Here is a 14,829-nt window from a genome sequence, read left to right on the forward strand (position 1 = left end):
TGAAGATATTATTTACTTTTGTATTACAGTCAGTTTATTCTGCTGGATTCTTTCAGTCGGTGCGGTATGTGTTTTACTGGTGTACTATTAGCCCGTCCCACAGGGTGCAGATTGCATCTCTGTGCTTACATCTTGTGCAACGAAGCTATCTGGCTGTTTGAAAAAGTTTAACATGGGCACTTTAATAACAGAAAACATAGTATGTCTATAGATATTTTTTATGCTTGTAGAGGTTTTGTGAGCGTAAATATTTTAAGTTATTTATCATACTTCACCACAAATGATTATATAACTTTCATACTTATTATCTAGCTAAACATATAATACTTATTATTTAGCTAAGCATATAATACCTTATAATACTTATTATTTAGCTAAACATATATAGTAGCCTTATTTATAATATTAAACATTTAATACTAAACATATACATTGAAAATAAAGTATATTATAGGTATCAGTATAGAGGATAGCTATTCTTATGGCATTGTGCTAGTTGAATATGTTTCTCTGTAATGATTATATCAATTAAAAATTTAAAAAAAAAATGAATTTTGACTTCCTTTTGCATGAGTAGAGACAAGATTTTATGGTTTTATTTTTAGTCAAATTTATTTTTTAAAAGAGAAGATTTAGGTGTTATTGTTTTTTTTTTGTATAAAAATTGTTTTTAATACATACTTAACCAAACTAGTGGTAAAATTTACATGCTGGATTTTTCAAATAAAAAATATGTAATAAATTGGTCTAAAACAGATACATTCAAAACAATAAAAATAAATTAGCTTAAATTTGTATTTTCAAAGTGATTCAAAAAGAGAGGTACAATGTACAATAAAAAATTAAAATTATTTTTCATGCCCTTTGGTACAATTTTTTGCTTGGAAAAGATATTCCTTGAATTTGTAACATTAAAAAAAATCCTTTTTGTACGATTTGAATTAAGCTTTGGTTAAATGCTACTTAATGCCATAACATAACGTGCATTTCGGTGCTTTATGGTTTATTAACTTGTATTTCGTGTCGTGCGGTGTGCAGGTGGAAGGATATCGGCAGCCTGCAAGTGAACCACAAACGTTGCCTGTTGATTGTGGGACACCGGCCGGGAGACAGCACTCAGTTCCACTTCTCCGACCCTGACATGGCCAAGTACGTCACGTGCATGTGCGACAGTCAGGTGAGCAGACTTCCTTTCTGAGTGTGTGCCAGTTTGGCTTGGGTGTTAGAACTGCTTCCACCCAGTGCTGATAGATTTTATATATAGTATGTCAATTGTTTTTGTTATGTTTTCTTGTCCTGTTGTTTTTTTCTCCTTTTGTGCACCTTCGTGATTCCTTCTGGAACTCAAAATATTGTTTTTAAATTATTTTTCTGTTTGGCTGTTTTGTTCCAACATAAATTGAAAACTACTTGACAGATTTTGATAAAAAAATTTTTATTAGTAAATGTATTTGGCCAACTTAAGAACTAGGCTATATATAATTACAGCATTCTACTCCTAATGGGGTGAAAAAAGTGGTAAATATGGTTTTAAGATAATTTATTATATCTTTGAATCTAATCAAGCCCAAGAAAAGATATTTTGTAGCAATAATAAACATACAAAAACTACCCACCAAAATTTCACCATATTGAAAAATTCAGTCCCTAAGGGGATGAAAAAGAGGTAAATATGGTTTGAAGATAGTTAATTATATCTCCAAATATAATCAAACATCAGGAAAGGTATTTGGTACCATACAGTAACTATGAATCACATTTTTACTTCATTGTGAAATTCACCCCCTAAATGAGGTAAAAGGTGTAAGTATGGTTTAAGTTTAAAACAAAAAAAAAAAGAATACTTCTGATTCTGTTAAAATTAGAAGTAAGAAACCAAGAAAGAACAACTTTAGTGTAGAGTTACGTATTGCATTCTTTCATTTATCGAAATTCGCCGTTTTAGGAGATGAAGACGGGATGAGTTTTTATTTATACAGTAAACTCCCGGTATATCGCGCCTCGATTGATCGCGGAATCGGGTATATCGCGGGTCAAACCATGTCCCCCAGTCAGAAATGAATAATAATAATGGAATAAATGGTTGACAGCCGATTAGGATAATTTTGCGTTGTAACTAACAAACTAAGCATCGGGCAGAAAAAAGCCTAGGCGTAGAAAATGTCCGCAGTAAAATTCTAAACAAGATATCTCCGTACATTATTCCTCTATCTTGTAGGGTTTTCAAATTATGGTCCAATCCAGCCCAGTGATATTTTCTGAAACACTAGTTCTTAACGTTGCTTTATCTCACAAATGAAGCATTGGACAGGGGACCTGATAAAGCCCACCGTTCAGCGACATCCAGCGTGACTCGGCTGGGGATTGATGTTGGATAGGCTTGGTTGTCGGCAAGCGCGGGGTAGGGAGAGGCGAGCCGAGAATATGGAGAGAGGTAGAGATTAGAGCGGGCAGAAACACGAGGGGGAGTGGGGGAGGGAATGTGTTCACGCAGCACACAGGCAGAGCATGAGTCACTTGAATGAGCAGCATCGCTGCGTACAAGGCAAAATCAGGTAGTCCGGTGTTTAAAATTCCACTCCAGAATCTTAATTGGTACTTTACTGGACATCTGTATATAAATGTTTTGTTACAACTTAATCCTACAGACGTAATATTATTGGGTAATTCATTGTATTATACAAGTTCATCTTTTTACTTTGGTATAATGTTTTAACATTAAATAGTAAAGTAAATCGGCTAGCGTATTTTTAATCTTTGCCCAGGAATTCCCAGTGGTCCAATATTTACGTGAACCATACTGTACCACTTTTGCCGTGAGGTAGTAAACAAGTCCCGGAAATGTTTATGTGTAGCGGAAATGTTTATGTGTAGCGGTCTCCCGACCTTTAAACAGAGGCTGGGGAATATAACACTTGCCGATCCGAGCCACACACACTCAGCAACTCGACACAGCGTTTGGTGAAATAAGTAAAGACAAAGTTTAACACGGTTTTTAATACGGCGTCACTAATTGCGCTAAAATTAAATTGGCGCAATTTTTGTTTCCCACATGTGACCATTTATAATTTACTGTAAGCATGGATAATAAAGTTTAACCACTTGACACGATAGACGATTCTTTATTTTTTATTGTACGAATGCTAGAATCGTTTTTTTCCTGTATCTGCGGCCTGCTTCTACAAAAGACAAGCTATCTGTAAGTAAATCTAAAATTTTTATTTTGTCAATCAAACTCGGTACTTTGCGATTCATATTCGGTTTGAAGTATCACTACGGCCTTTCTTTTTAGAAGACTTTGACCACAGAATCGTGTGTAACCGCACACACTGCACTTACTTTGTTACGGACACTGACGAAGCAGATACTGTGGCTAACACCACGAGACTGGCAGCAGCAGCAGCTTGTGTGCCGCACATGTGTATGGCGGCGTGTGGCGCGCTCGTAGGCCGTGCGACAAACTGTACGCGGCACGCGGAAAAATAAAAACAATTCAACATTTAATATTTATCTTTAAAATTTATTATTTTTATTTTTTCACCCGTGTTTAGTGAAAACTGCGGATGCAAAGTCCGCACAAAGGCGGACCGTCTATACTGTGCGTGCTTGCCGACCTATTAGAACACAGGCGGTGTTTTATGCCTTTAGACCTTGGTCACATCGAAACATCGCGGTTATGCAACAACGCGGGTAAAAGTTATGTCCCCCGACAACCGCGTTAAATAGGGAGTGTACTGTATATATAAAAAAATCCTATCTCCGAAATAGGTTAAGAAAGACAAATTATTTGGTAAGAGTAATAAAAAATAAACAAAATATTATTTTACTAATTAGTGAGATTCTGGTCGTAAGGGGTGTCAAAAGGGTAAATTTGGTTTTAAGAAAAAAATGCATACGTACGAATATTCTAGATCAAATGGTAAGAAACAAGGATGAACAACAAGCATAACTTTTAGATTTATGAATTGGATTTATTTATTTATTTTCAATTTTCTGGTATGAACTTTTAAGGGAGTTAAAATGGGGTGAGTTTTCTTTTATCATAAAAAAAGTCATGTCTCCATAGCAAGCTAGTTGAAACGATCTTAAAATGAATAACTTAAGTAGAAAAAATGAGTTGGTAGATTATGCATGTTTATAAATCATACCACATAACTTACATCCCACTTCATTAGCTTCAGAGACATATTACTTTTATAATAAAACCAAACTTATAAATCTAGTTTAATTTTTTATACACCTGACATTTATTGTCTTATTTCTTTTGAAAAAAATGTTTAGAATTTTATATAACAGCTATCTGTGTGGATTTAATGTATCCGTAAAGTTTTATTTAATTTTTTTAGTATTTAGTCACCTTTCTGTGACAATCATCATGGGCAAGAAAGGGAATATGCCCACAAGTTTTTACCTTCTTACTTACTTTCATTGAAATAATTATTTAAATAACATGTGTACCAGTGTTTATTATAATCCATTCTTAGTTCTATATTCTAATGATTTTAATCACTCTGTAATTCTAAATGTTTTATGCACAGCTAGTAACAGTGCAGATAATTTTACCTGTTACAACGAAAGTTATTGGTTGATGTAATTTTGGATGTTATAAGAGCGACATTTTAGCTGATAGTTATATTAATTTATAAAAAAATTTAATTACCTCTAAATAACCAGTTTATGGTGTTCTTCAAATAGTACATGTGTTTTAATGATGTGTTTATTGACAGCAGTAATTGTTTCAGCGAGAGTTCTTCCTGCAGCATGAACAGATGTTGGAATATCCGGGGCAATCGTCGCAACCTGTAGATCCTACAGTGCTGTTCCATGGCTTCACCAAGGTAATCACACTTCTCTGTTAAGTGTAGTTTTTTTTTTGTGTCTTGGGATTTGTTATGCAGATTACAAAACCTTTGGTGTAGTGCAAGTACCCTACTGTTTTATTATTTTTTATTTTTTTGAGAATGCAGTCCCTGCTTTTTTGATTAAAGGCAGCATGATGCTATTTTCATTTTTTGATTTGATATGATGGGTTTTTACATCACATGGTATTGCACGGAGGCATACCGACTCAGTTCTCGTAAATCAAAGTCATGACTGGGGGCAAGGATCGACCCCAGGACATGTTAGCGATCATGAGCATCGAGGACCTGCATCTTTTAAAATTAGAATCACTTTAATTTTGCTTATGTGGTTACTGTTCTTCAGTGTGATTATGTATAATTATTTTTCATAATTTTACAATATGACTTTTGTTTTACCTTTAAAGCATTTCTATTTTCCGTGTATAATTTATTACTTTGTTAGTATTTAAAATTGATCGAATGCCTGTGACATTCACTATTGGTAGGGATAGGAATTTTTCGCGATCGCGATTTTTTCATGAATTCGCGCAAAATTAGTACCAAAACGCGAAATTATTAGGTTTGCACGAAAAAACATCATAACCAACCGAAATCGTGAATTTTTCACATTTCTGATATTATTTCGCCAACCCGCTTAAAACATCTTACCGTTTACGTTTCGTTAGTATATCAACAAATTTTATGCACTCACGTGATGATAAACAATGTACCCAAAGACTAAAAAAGTCAGGTAGACGGCGCACAATGGTAAGAACTAAGAAGAATACCGCACACGTGTATCGGCCATTTTGTATCGTCTCTAAGTGATCTATCAAGACTACACAGTTCCATATAGATGGCGTAGTATACTAATGCCTTGATCACGACTACGAACGTACAAAGTCATTCAATTATATTTTTCGACGACTTGATATTCCTGCTCTTGCAGTATCTTTGACTCTCGTGGTACGGAAGTAAATATTTGTATTGTGTATACAGACTAAGTAAAACTAGTTTTGTGGAAAAGTATGTATTGTTTAGTGTTTTTTATTGTTTTTATTATTGTGGCCGAAATATTGTGTATGTAAAAATGCCGAATAATAAACTTCAGTAAAGATAGTTTTGTGAAGTAAATATATTTTATGCAGTTGATTATTTTATTACCGTAGCGGGAATATTTTGCACGTGATTACAAAATGCCAAATAATAAACTAAGTGCTAGAGACAGGGCATTCCAGTACCAAAAAAAGGCTTCTATTGTACTGATAGCCGCACGGTAATGTGCAAATTTTGTAACTGCCAAGTTGCGTGGGAAAGGAAGGATTCGGTCGACAAACACCTCAAGTTGGCCAAGCACGTGGCTGCTGAACAAGATGGATGTGTTGGTTCCAAACTACAAACTTCAATCGCAACATGCTTCAGCAGTGTTGGGAAAAAAAAGAAAACTGCAGAATACCTGGGAAAGCGAATTACAGAAACATTTCTGAAAGCAAATATACCGTTGCACAAATTAGAAAATGCCCACATGGCAGAATTCATGAATGAGTTCATTGAAGGTGAGAACCCAATCAATAAAATTATCATAGTGTAGTTTTTTCCCCCAAACAATGATGTGAGGAATTTCTTATTAATTTTGTGGCAATTCTGGTTTTGGTTAAATTGTTTTAGTAATCTCTCATGGTTAGCATATTTCATTAATCATTCTTAAATTAATGACTGTAGTTTGGTTGGAAGAAATGAATTAGGGGCCTAACTGTTATTTGTCTTTTACTGTAATGAACAAATTGGTTCAAGGTAAATATGCTATCTTAGAAAATTAAACTTTTTGTTATACCGCTGCTAACACAGGATCTAATAGAGGTGTTTTATTGCAGGTGCTCAAGACATCCCATGTGTTAAAGTCTTAAAAGAAAAGTACCTCCCAGCAGTGAAACAAGAAAGAGAGAATACACTGAGGGAGAAAATCAAGGGGAAACAAGTAGCATTACTCTGCGATGAAACAACTGACGCTAGAGGCAGCTGCATTTTTGTTGTTCTCTTCATGATAATAGAAGGCTCAGACAAGACTGAAATTATTGTTGGAAATGTTCATACGCTTGAAACTGCCAATGCGAAAAATTGTTCGAGGGCAATTTTGGATACATTGAAAATGTACAATGTAGACTTTGACAGTAGACTTTGACAGCTCTGGTGTCAGATTCGGCAAAGTATATGGTAAAGTGTTTTGATACTTTGAAAGAAATAATGGCTGATCATGTTGTTGTTGTCCAATGTTGGGCACATAAGCTCAACTTAGTCATAAATGAGCTTGGCAAACATTTGCCTGAACTTCAGCAGACTGTTGCTAAAGTGAAATCATCTTTTTTGAACACGCGCAAGAGGAAGCATTTGTTTCGACAGTTTCTAGATGAGAGGTATCCAGGCCAAGGCATCCCACTTTTTCCCATGCCAGTGCTCACTAGATGGTCGTCCTGGTACGTATCTGTGTGCTACCTTGCTGACAACTTTGACGCTGTTGTTGAGTTTCTAACAAGCAGTGAAATAGTCGGTGTCAACAATGCTGGTGTAGAATTCTTTGCAACAGCATCAGCAGGAGATCTTCAAAGTGTGAAGATTCAGGCAGTTTTTGTGAAAGAGACATGTAAGGATGCAACTGAACTGATAAAAAAGCTAGAGGGTTCTAATTACCCTTGTAGTCACCTGCTGGTTGGTGAACTCCGTAAAGTGGAGCAATTTCTGCAGCTCTCTTCTACTGGAAGCTTACCACAAGAAACAAAAGTAATTTTTAACTCTTGTGAAAAAACTGTCACCAAAGCAAAAATTACATCAGCATTAGCTAGAGCTGCTTCACATTCTCATACAAAACTTATTTCATTAAAGGCAAGTGATCCAGCTCATTATTTATATGAGCAACTAAGTGTTTTCGATCCTTCAGAAATTTTGCTGACAAATGTAACACCTGATCTAAGCAAGAAATTACAGAAACTGGTTTTGTTTGCAAACCTTGGTGAAAGTACAGTTTTTCAAGGTTACAAAGAATTACAGTTTCTTGTCAAGAAAAAATTGAGTGAAAGTGCAACTGTTGACATTGTTTCTGTTCTTATGGCTGTGTCAGTTAACAACTCTGACTTTGCTCGTGCTTCCTTGCAGTCAATTTGGTTGCCATGTGCAAATGTAGACTGTGAGAGATTCTTCTCTAACTACAAAAATATTCTCAGCCATCAACGCCACCGCTTAAAACAAGACAACTTGGAATTGTTAAGTGAAATTTATTTTGAGACCTAGTCCTCGATAATCAAGTCTAAGTTTGGAAGAAATTGTTCCTGCTAATGATTATGCTTTTGACATTAAATTTTTGTAAATAAGATATTTCATTGCTTAGCTTCTGTTTTTGTTATTAACTTTTCACATATTTTATAGGATTATAGCAAATAGTGCTCTGATAACTTAATGTAGTGCATATAATGTTAAAATAAAGAAAACGTTTGTTTATAATCACTGGTAAAAGTCATTAAACATCTTTTTGAAAACACCGATTTTTGTGTTGGAAAGTACCAACTTTTTGATTTGAAAGCACCACTTTTTGCCTCTTGAAAACACCGAAAAATTCCTATCCCTAACTATTGGTGTATAAATCATATGTTAAACTGCCAGGAGAATGTCAGTTTGACCGATGCAACTTTAGCTCTCTTTGAAAGGAAACAACTTTCCGAAACAGTTGGATGGTGGTGAGAGGCGTGGTGATTGAGTGGTATTTTCCCCTCACTAATTGGCGATCTAGACACAACCAGTGCAAAAACCAAGACAACATTTCACAAATACTTCTCACTACGATTGTTGTCAGCAGTGACGGAATGTTCAGCGCGTTCTCTGGTTCCAGGACGGGCCACTCGCAGACAGCCGGGAGGAGCTGGACACTCCGCACCCCGGCGGGGGTCCCAGCGCCGTGTGGAGCGTCGCTCCTTCGTCGACTGTCCAGAGAGCTCGGTCAACCTCTTGCCTGGACCTGTCCCAGCAGAATGACATGGAGAGACTCAGGTCAGTTGTGGGTAGTGATCCAGTTAACGTTTCTTGTACCATGTCGCTACATTTTTTTTTCACTTCCTCAGGTTTCACATTATTTTTTTCTGTTTTATTATTCAATTTTTGCCAGTAAGGTCTATAATGATTATATAATCACTTGTGTTTTTGTTTAATTGGGTATAATATCTGTATTATGTTATAAAAAAAGTATTTTCTTTTAAATTAACAAAGAAATATGTATTAACAGGTGTACTAAAATGCTTTTAGCTGAATAATTTGCTTTGAACAATCATCAAAGGTTTTTTTTCAAATTTATGTTTAGTTAGTTGTGTGCATTTGATTTTTCATTTGTTTATAGTCATAAAGGTGATGTCATAATTAAGATGCACTTGAATAAAAAATCCTGTGTATGGAATTAGCTGAATATTTTGTCAGTAAAATGAGGGTAAAATTTTTATACATGGGGATGGCCTGTTTATGTATTTTATTATTTAACAATGACCCTTTAAATTCTGCCACCCATGCAAGTTTTGCTTTAGACTTTAGAAATTGTGTTGTGTTATGTGACAACCAGGCCTTGCTCACAATGTGATTATAACCATGTGTCTTCATTAGCTATGCTTGCTGAGGCATCTCTTTTGAATGGTAATGGTCCTGTGTTTGATCCCAACATTCAACATGTCTTAATTTATGAGCACCAAGTCTACCCTAGCAATTCGGAGCTATAATGCATATTAAAATTCTTGTAGTTTTATGCCTTTTTGTGACATAAAACTCTTATCACTCACCTATTATTCTGGTTTAATTTACTTGCACCTGCCTTGGTTGTAACTGTCCTGTGCTGGCTACCAGGACCCAGATTTTGCTCACAGCTTGTGTCAGGAGACTTGGGAAGACAAATATAGGTATCTTTGCTGTGGGATGGTCGTATACAGTGGCGTAGCCAGGATTTGTGTATGGGGGGGGGGGGGGGGGGGTGTTAAGAAGCATGGCCTTCCGTATTAAAGCGGGTCCGGGGGTCCTCCCCCAGGAAAATTTTTGATTTTAAGGTGTAAAATAGTGCTATCTTAGCAGTTTTCGGTTCTTAAATTTAAATATTGTAATGGTAAAAATTTTATTAATTTTAATATGAAATTTGTTTGACTGATGAATAAGAAATTAATTAAAGATTTGGTGCTGGGGGGGGGGGTGTTTGAACCCCTAACACCCCCCCCCCCCCCCGAGGGGTACGCCCCTGATCGTATACCATTCACATTCCTGCTGAAGACTCGTCGTTTTCGTAGCACGTTCGGTGAATGTAGCAAGGTATTCAATGAGAGGTCAAGTCGTGGGTGAGCTGCACTGCCAGTGAACGACGACGGGGTCGGGCGTGGCCGGAGGCAGGTGACGGCTGTGCCGGTGCGTGCGAGGTGCAGATGCTCTGTGTGGCGTGGCAGGGCCCTGCTGCCGTCCTACCGCCCGGCGCCCGACTACGAGACGGCCGTGCAGCAGAAGTACCACGCAGCCACCCGTGCCTCCAACAGCGTGGGCGTGCACCCGGCCCACCAGGTGGGGCCCGCTGCGGTCCTGTACAGCAGCCAGCCGGAGGTGAGCACCTGCCGAGCGCGGTGATCCCTCTCTGGCCCGGGTGTCGAGCTGAACTAGGAATATTCATTCATGTGCGAGTTACGTAGGTTGTTATTTAAAATATTTGAGAGTTAGTTATGTATTCAAAATATTAGGCTGGTGTACCCTACGTAGTTAAACTTTGTGCCAGTGGACCGAGGCACCTTTTCTCAGGGACCAATCTGATCTTTTGCAAGACGTTAGCAGCCTGGATGACATTTACTACAAATGCTGCACCAGAAAATTAGAATGTGTCTTGGGAATTGGAATGTTGACGCCAGCAATGATTGGCCTACATATTACAAGGTTTTAGGTTAGCTTAAAAATGCTTTAAAAAAAATAAAGTTTATGGCTAATGTAAGGTATGTAATCCTCTTTTCTGTGTTTTTTTAATTGTTTTTACTAACCAATTAATGACCCAGTCAACCTTATTTATTTTTAGTTTAGCATTAAGATATTTTTTTAGCTCTATAAGAACTGAAATCAAACTTAGAACAGATGTTCTTGATGTAAAACCGAACTCGGAACCAAACCCACCAATTAAAACCAAAACTGCACAGCTATAAAAAGGCATGTGCAAGCTTATATTAATATAAAAAAAAAAGGTGGAGGGAGAACTATGTCAGCTATAGAGATGGTGAAGGCTGTATCTTTGTTATTTCTTTCAGAAAATTGCAAAAAATTTGAATTATTAAAAAAATTAGTTCGGGTTATTTGAAATTTTGGTCAGGCACAAGTCAGGAAAACTTTATTACTGATTTGTGTGGACACCCTGATATTTTTTATACTGTCATAATTAATAATATTAGAACAGTCGCATAATACACAGTAAAACTTCATTACGGATTGATTTTTAAAGTGAGTCCTCCTTCAAGTGTGCTGTTTCAAATTCTTGGGGATCCATGATAGTAAATAAATTTTACTTTTGAGTACCAAAACTGAGATGGATATTTACGTATGTACTTTATTACAAGCTTGCTACTAGAGTTTTACAACCTGACTTGGTTCCTGTTTACAAAACAGTAACCAGGGCCGCAAATGGGGAAGGGTGGGGGAGTCAAGCGGGGCATACGCTCCGGGCGCAAAGCTGTGGGGGGCGCCGAAATCGCTTGCCTTGTAATTCCTACTACAACTGGTAACTGGTAAAAAGTTTTTTAACTTGCATGCCAGGAATGTCTAATCTGATTTACAATATAACGTCTCAACATATATTTAATGAACAAGTCTAGTGATTATACGGACTACTTTATGGACATAGTGAGTTCATGCACGGAAGGTACAGTAGCACAGAAACTGTTATTTGTGGGTATGGAAAATGCTTAAATAGCACTATTTCCGTGGGAGGGCCCCCGGACCCCCCGCTTTATTGGTGTGGTATGTGCAAAAAAAAAAGAGGGGGGGGGGGGGCGCATTCATGCCCCGGGTGCCAGAGACTCTTATTTGCGGCCCTGACCCTGACCCTGACCAGGAAAGACACAGGACCGTGGGATGGCTAGTGACAACGAGCCAAAGGGATCCGAACTTGTTCCAGAACCTGAACTCGTACGGCCACTTCCAGCACGTGCAGGAGGTGGACCAGCTGTACGAGGAGCCCCAGCACATGACCGCCAGCAACGGCCCGTCGCAGTCCGCCGTCCTCCCCGCCGTGCACGCTTACAGGTGCGGTCCTGTCCCCGTGTCCCAGTGTCCCTGTGAACCGTTTGTCTTGTACGGCTCTGTGAGCTTTCATGCCCAGTCCTCAGTGACGAGATTAGCAGTTTTTAACCAAATAACACTCCACTAGCAACTTACTTCAGTATTTATTACCATCTCTCGCAGCTTAACGTTCACCGTAATCCGGATAAAATATCCAAATTCGTTACCAAGACGTATATAACTTAATCTCTGTTTTCTTGATGATTGAAACATGTAAACTCACCCCAAACCGTGGAAAGTAGCAGCACTAGGCACCCAGTTCTGCCTGGACGGCAATCTTGAGTGAGACTGCTTTTTTTTTACGAGGGGGAAAAAAGCACAAGATTTGAAGACAGTTTTGTTTGCATCCAACCAACAGCACTGCACAAAAAAATAGTTGTGTCCGAGCATCCAAAACGTGTAGAAGATGGTATGGATGGTATTTGAGAGTATTCAGAAAATATTTTATATTTGAGATGGTTTTTATTAGTGATGGTTCGAATCCCATTTTTCTCGAATCCGAATCTCGAATCCGAATCCCAAACAGTACCTCGAATCCACCCCTCGAATCTGAATCCAGTTCTCAAGGGTTAATTATAAAATAATTTATAAGTTAAGAGAAAAAATTAAACATTATGCAGAATTATTTAACCCTTTAAATTTTTATTTAAAAAAACAAGGATTTTGACATGGTCTGGATCAAGATGATTCTGTTTTTGGTCACATATGTTTCCTGCAGTGCTGAACAAACGTTCAGAGAACACTGTCGCAGGTGGTGAACACAAATATTTTTTGGACACTTTATGTAGCCTGGGTGAACACGCAGACTGAGTTTTCCAGTATTCGAGAATGTTTATTTCTGGGTTAACTGTAGGATCACGTAATAACCTGGTCACTTTATCAATTGCTGTAGAATCCGACTTGGTGGATTTAAGGCATTCAGGCATTATCTGTGAGTACAGTGATTCATGTATCCACGGAAATCGTAAAACAAAATTCAACATCTGACGGAACAATATTTTGTAGTTACCAACTTTGACATTTGTTTAAAGTCCCAAATGAAGTTAAACGCTTTCCTGAAATATTTAATGGAAACTGAAAGGCGCCATCTTGGCTTCAATGGTTTTAGGCCATAAGAAATATTGTTGTGCGTATTTTAAAATTAAGCCTCACTAAAGCATAGTGATTAATATGCCCGAAGTTAAAAGTGACGGTGTGTTTTCTCTAGTTTACCCATTAAAATTTTTTATATTAATATTAGTTATTTTTTATGTTGCTCAAAATGATTGGCTAACAAATCGTTTGGTTGGCCATCATGGAATTCTCAGATAATACATATTTTAACGTTGGTAGTCTACACAAACCAAACTTGGTCCTAAAAAAAATTCATAAATAGTATGTGTATCAGAATATTTAAAATTGAATTGCGATTAAAATAATAATTGTATAATGTATTAATTTTTGTCATTCATTATTTCATTGTTATTACTACATGTATGACCGTAACTTGTGATGAAAGTCTGCGTTATTGTTGTATTACTAAGAACAGATTTCTCGGTAAAGTTATTTAAAAAAAACAAGACTCATATTTAGTCTAGATCCTAAATGTGCTTTATGTTATTTTTTAGCATATTCTGAGAATACATATGTGATTTATGCCTTACTTAATGCCAATGTAGCGACAATGCATACATGTTCATGAATATAAAGTAAGTTTCCCAAATCAGTACATGCTTCATAATTTTTTTATATAATAACGAATTAAAAGTACAATACAGTAGAACCTCGTTAATCTGTGATGCGCTAATTCGGGAATCGGATAATCCGGGACGATTTAAAAGAGAAGAAAAAAAAGAGAAGTAAAAATTTTCAGCGCTTAAAATTAACGTCACACGGGCCGGCGGCCGGCAAACACTACAAGCCATCGCGTGGGCCGCCAAACTCTGCAACGCTGTTTGTACCGACCCTTTGTGTCGTCCCCCTTTCAGCTGTCACATTTGTCACTCTTTAAACTTGAGGGGGATGTCCTGACTTCTGCTTCCCATCTCCCTTTGTTTGTTTCCACCCGCCAACGCACGGCAGGCACCTGGCGAGTGACGTGTCTGGCTGGCATTCGGTTGTACGAAAGGAAGGGGGGGGGGTGGTGCAAGGTCAGCATGATCTTATCTTCCTCTCTTCGGCTGTTGTAAATGACCGTGAACTAATGGCTAGGTAGTGCTGTATTTTTTTAAGCCGAGACACTAATTCGAAGACGGCCTGCCCTTACCGTGAACGGCCTTAACCCAGCTGCACGCCGGTGTCTGAGAAGCTTGACAAGACCTTCCAGGCTTTTATTCGCTAGTCCGTGAAATTCGGTAATCCGTGATTATCTCGGTCCTGACCATCACATATTAACGAGGTTCTACTGTACCTCAATAGGATGTGTTCCAAGGAAAACGTAAACAGGCCAAGTAAATTGTAAGCATTTAAGTTTTTAAAGTACTACATTTACATCAATATTTTTCCTCGAATCCCGAATCTTTTCCCTCGAATTTTGAATCTTTCGGATACTAGAGATTCGGTGGGATTCGAGGATTCGAGGATATGAGGATTCGACCGGCCCATCCCTAGTTTTTATATATATACACACACACTCTCTCTCTCTCTCTCTCTCTCTCTCTCTCTCTCTCTCTCCCTCCCTCCCTCC

The 14,829-nt window shown here is 37.6% G+C and overlaps 1 protein-coding gene across 2 annotated transcripts in view; it reads left to right on the forward strand.

Annotated features, from left to right (window-relative positions):
* The window catches only part of LOC134532802 (tyrosine-protein phosphatase non-receptor type 14), a 55,118-nt gene that overhangs the window by 13,287 nt on the left and 27,002 nt on the right, over nucleotides 1-14,829 (forward strand). For both annotated transcript variants that reach the window (XM_063369676.1, XM_063369677.1), the window contains exons 8-12: nucleotides 1,039-1,177; nucleotides 4,743-4,838; nucleotides 8,722-8,879; nucleotides 10,301-10,451; nucleotides 12,001-12,128. In XM_063369676.1, the coding sequence (XP_063225746.1) occupies nucleotides 1,039-1,177; nucleotides 4,743-4,838; nucleotides 8,722-8,879; nucleotides 10,301-10,451; nucleotides 12,001-12,128 (672 nt within the window). The remainder of the gene's footprint in view (nucleotides 1-1,038; nucleotides 1,178-4,742; nucleotides 4,839-8,721; nucleotides 8,880-10,300; nucleotides 10,452-12,000; nucleotides 12,129-14,829) is intronic.

This window comes from Bacillus rossius, chromosome 6 (genome assembly GCF_032445375.1).
Source record: "Bacillus rossius redtenbacheri isolate Brsri chromosome 6, Brsri_v3, whole genome shotgun sequence".
NCBI lineage: Eukaryota > Metazoa > Arthropoda > Insecta > Phasmatodea > Bacillidae > Bacillus > Bacillus rossius.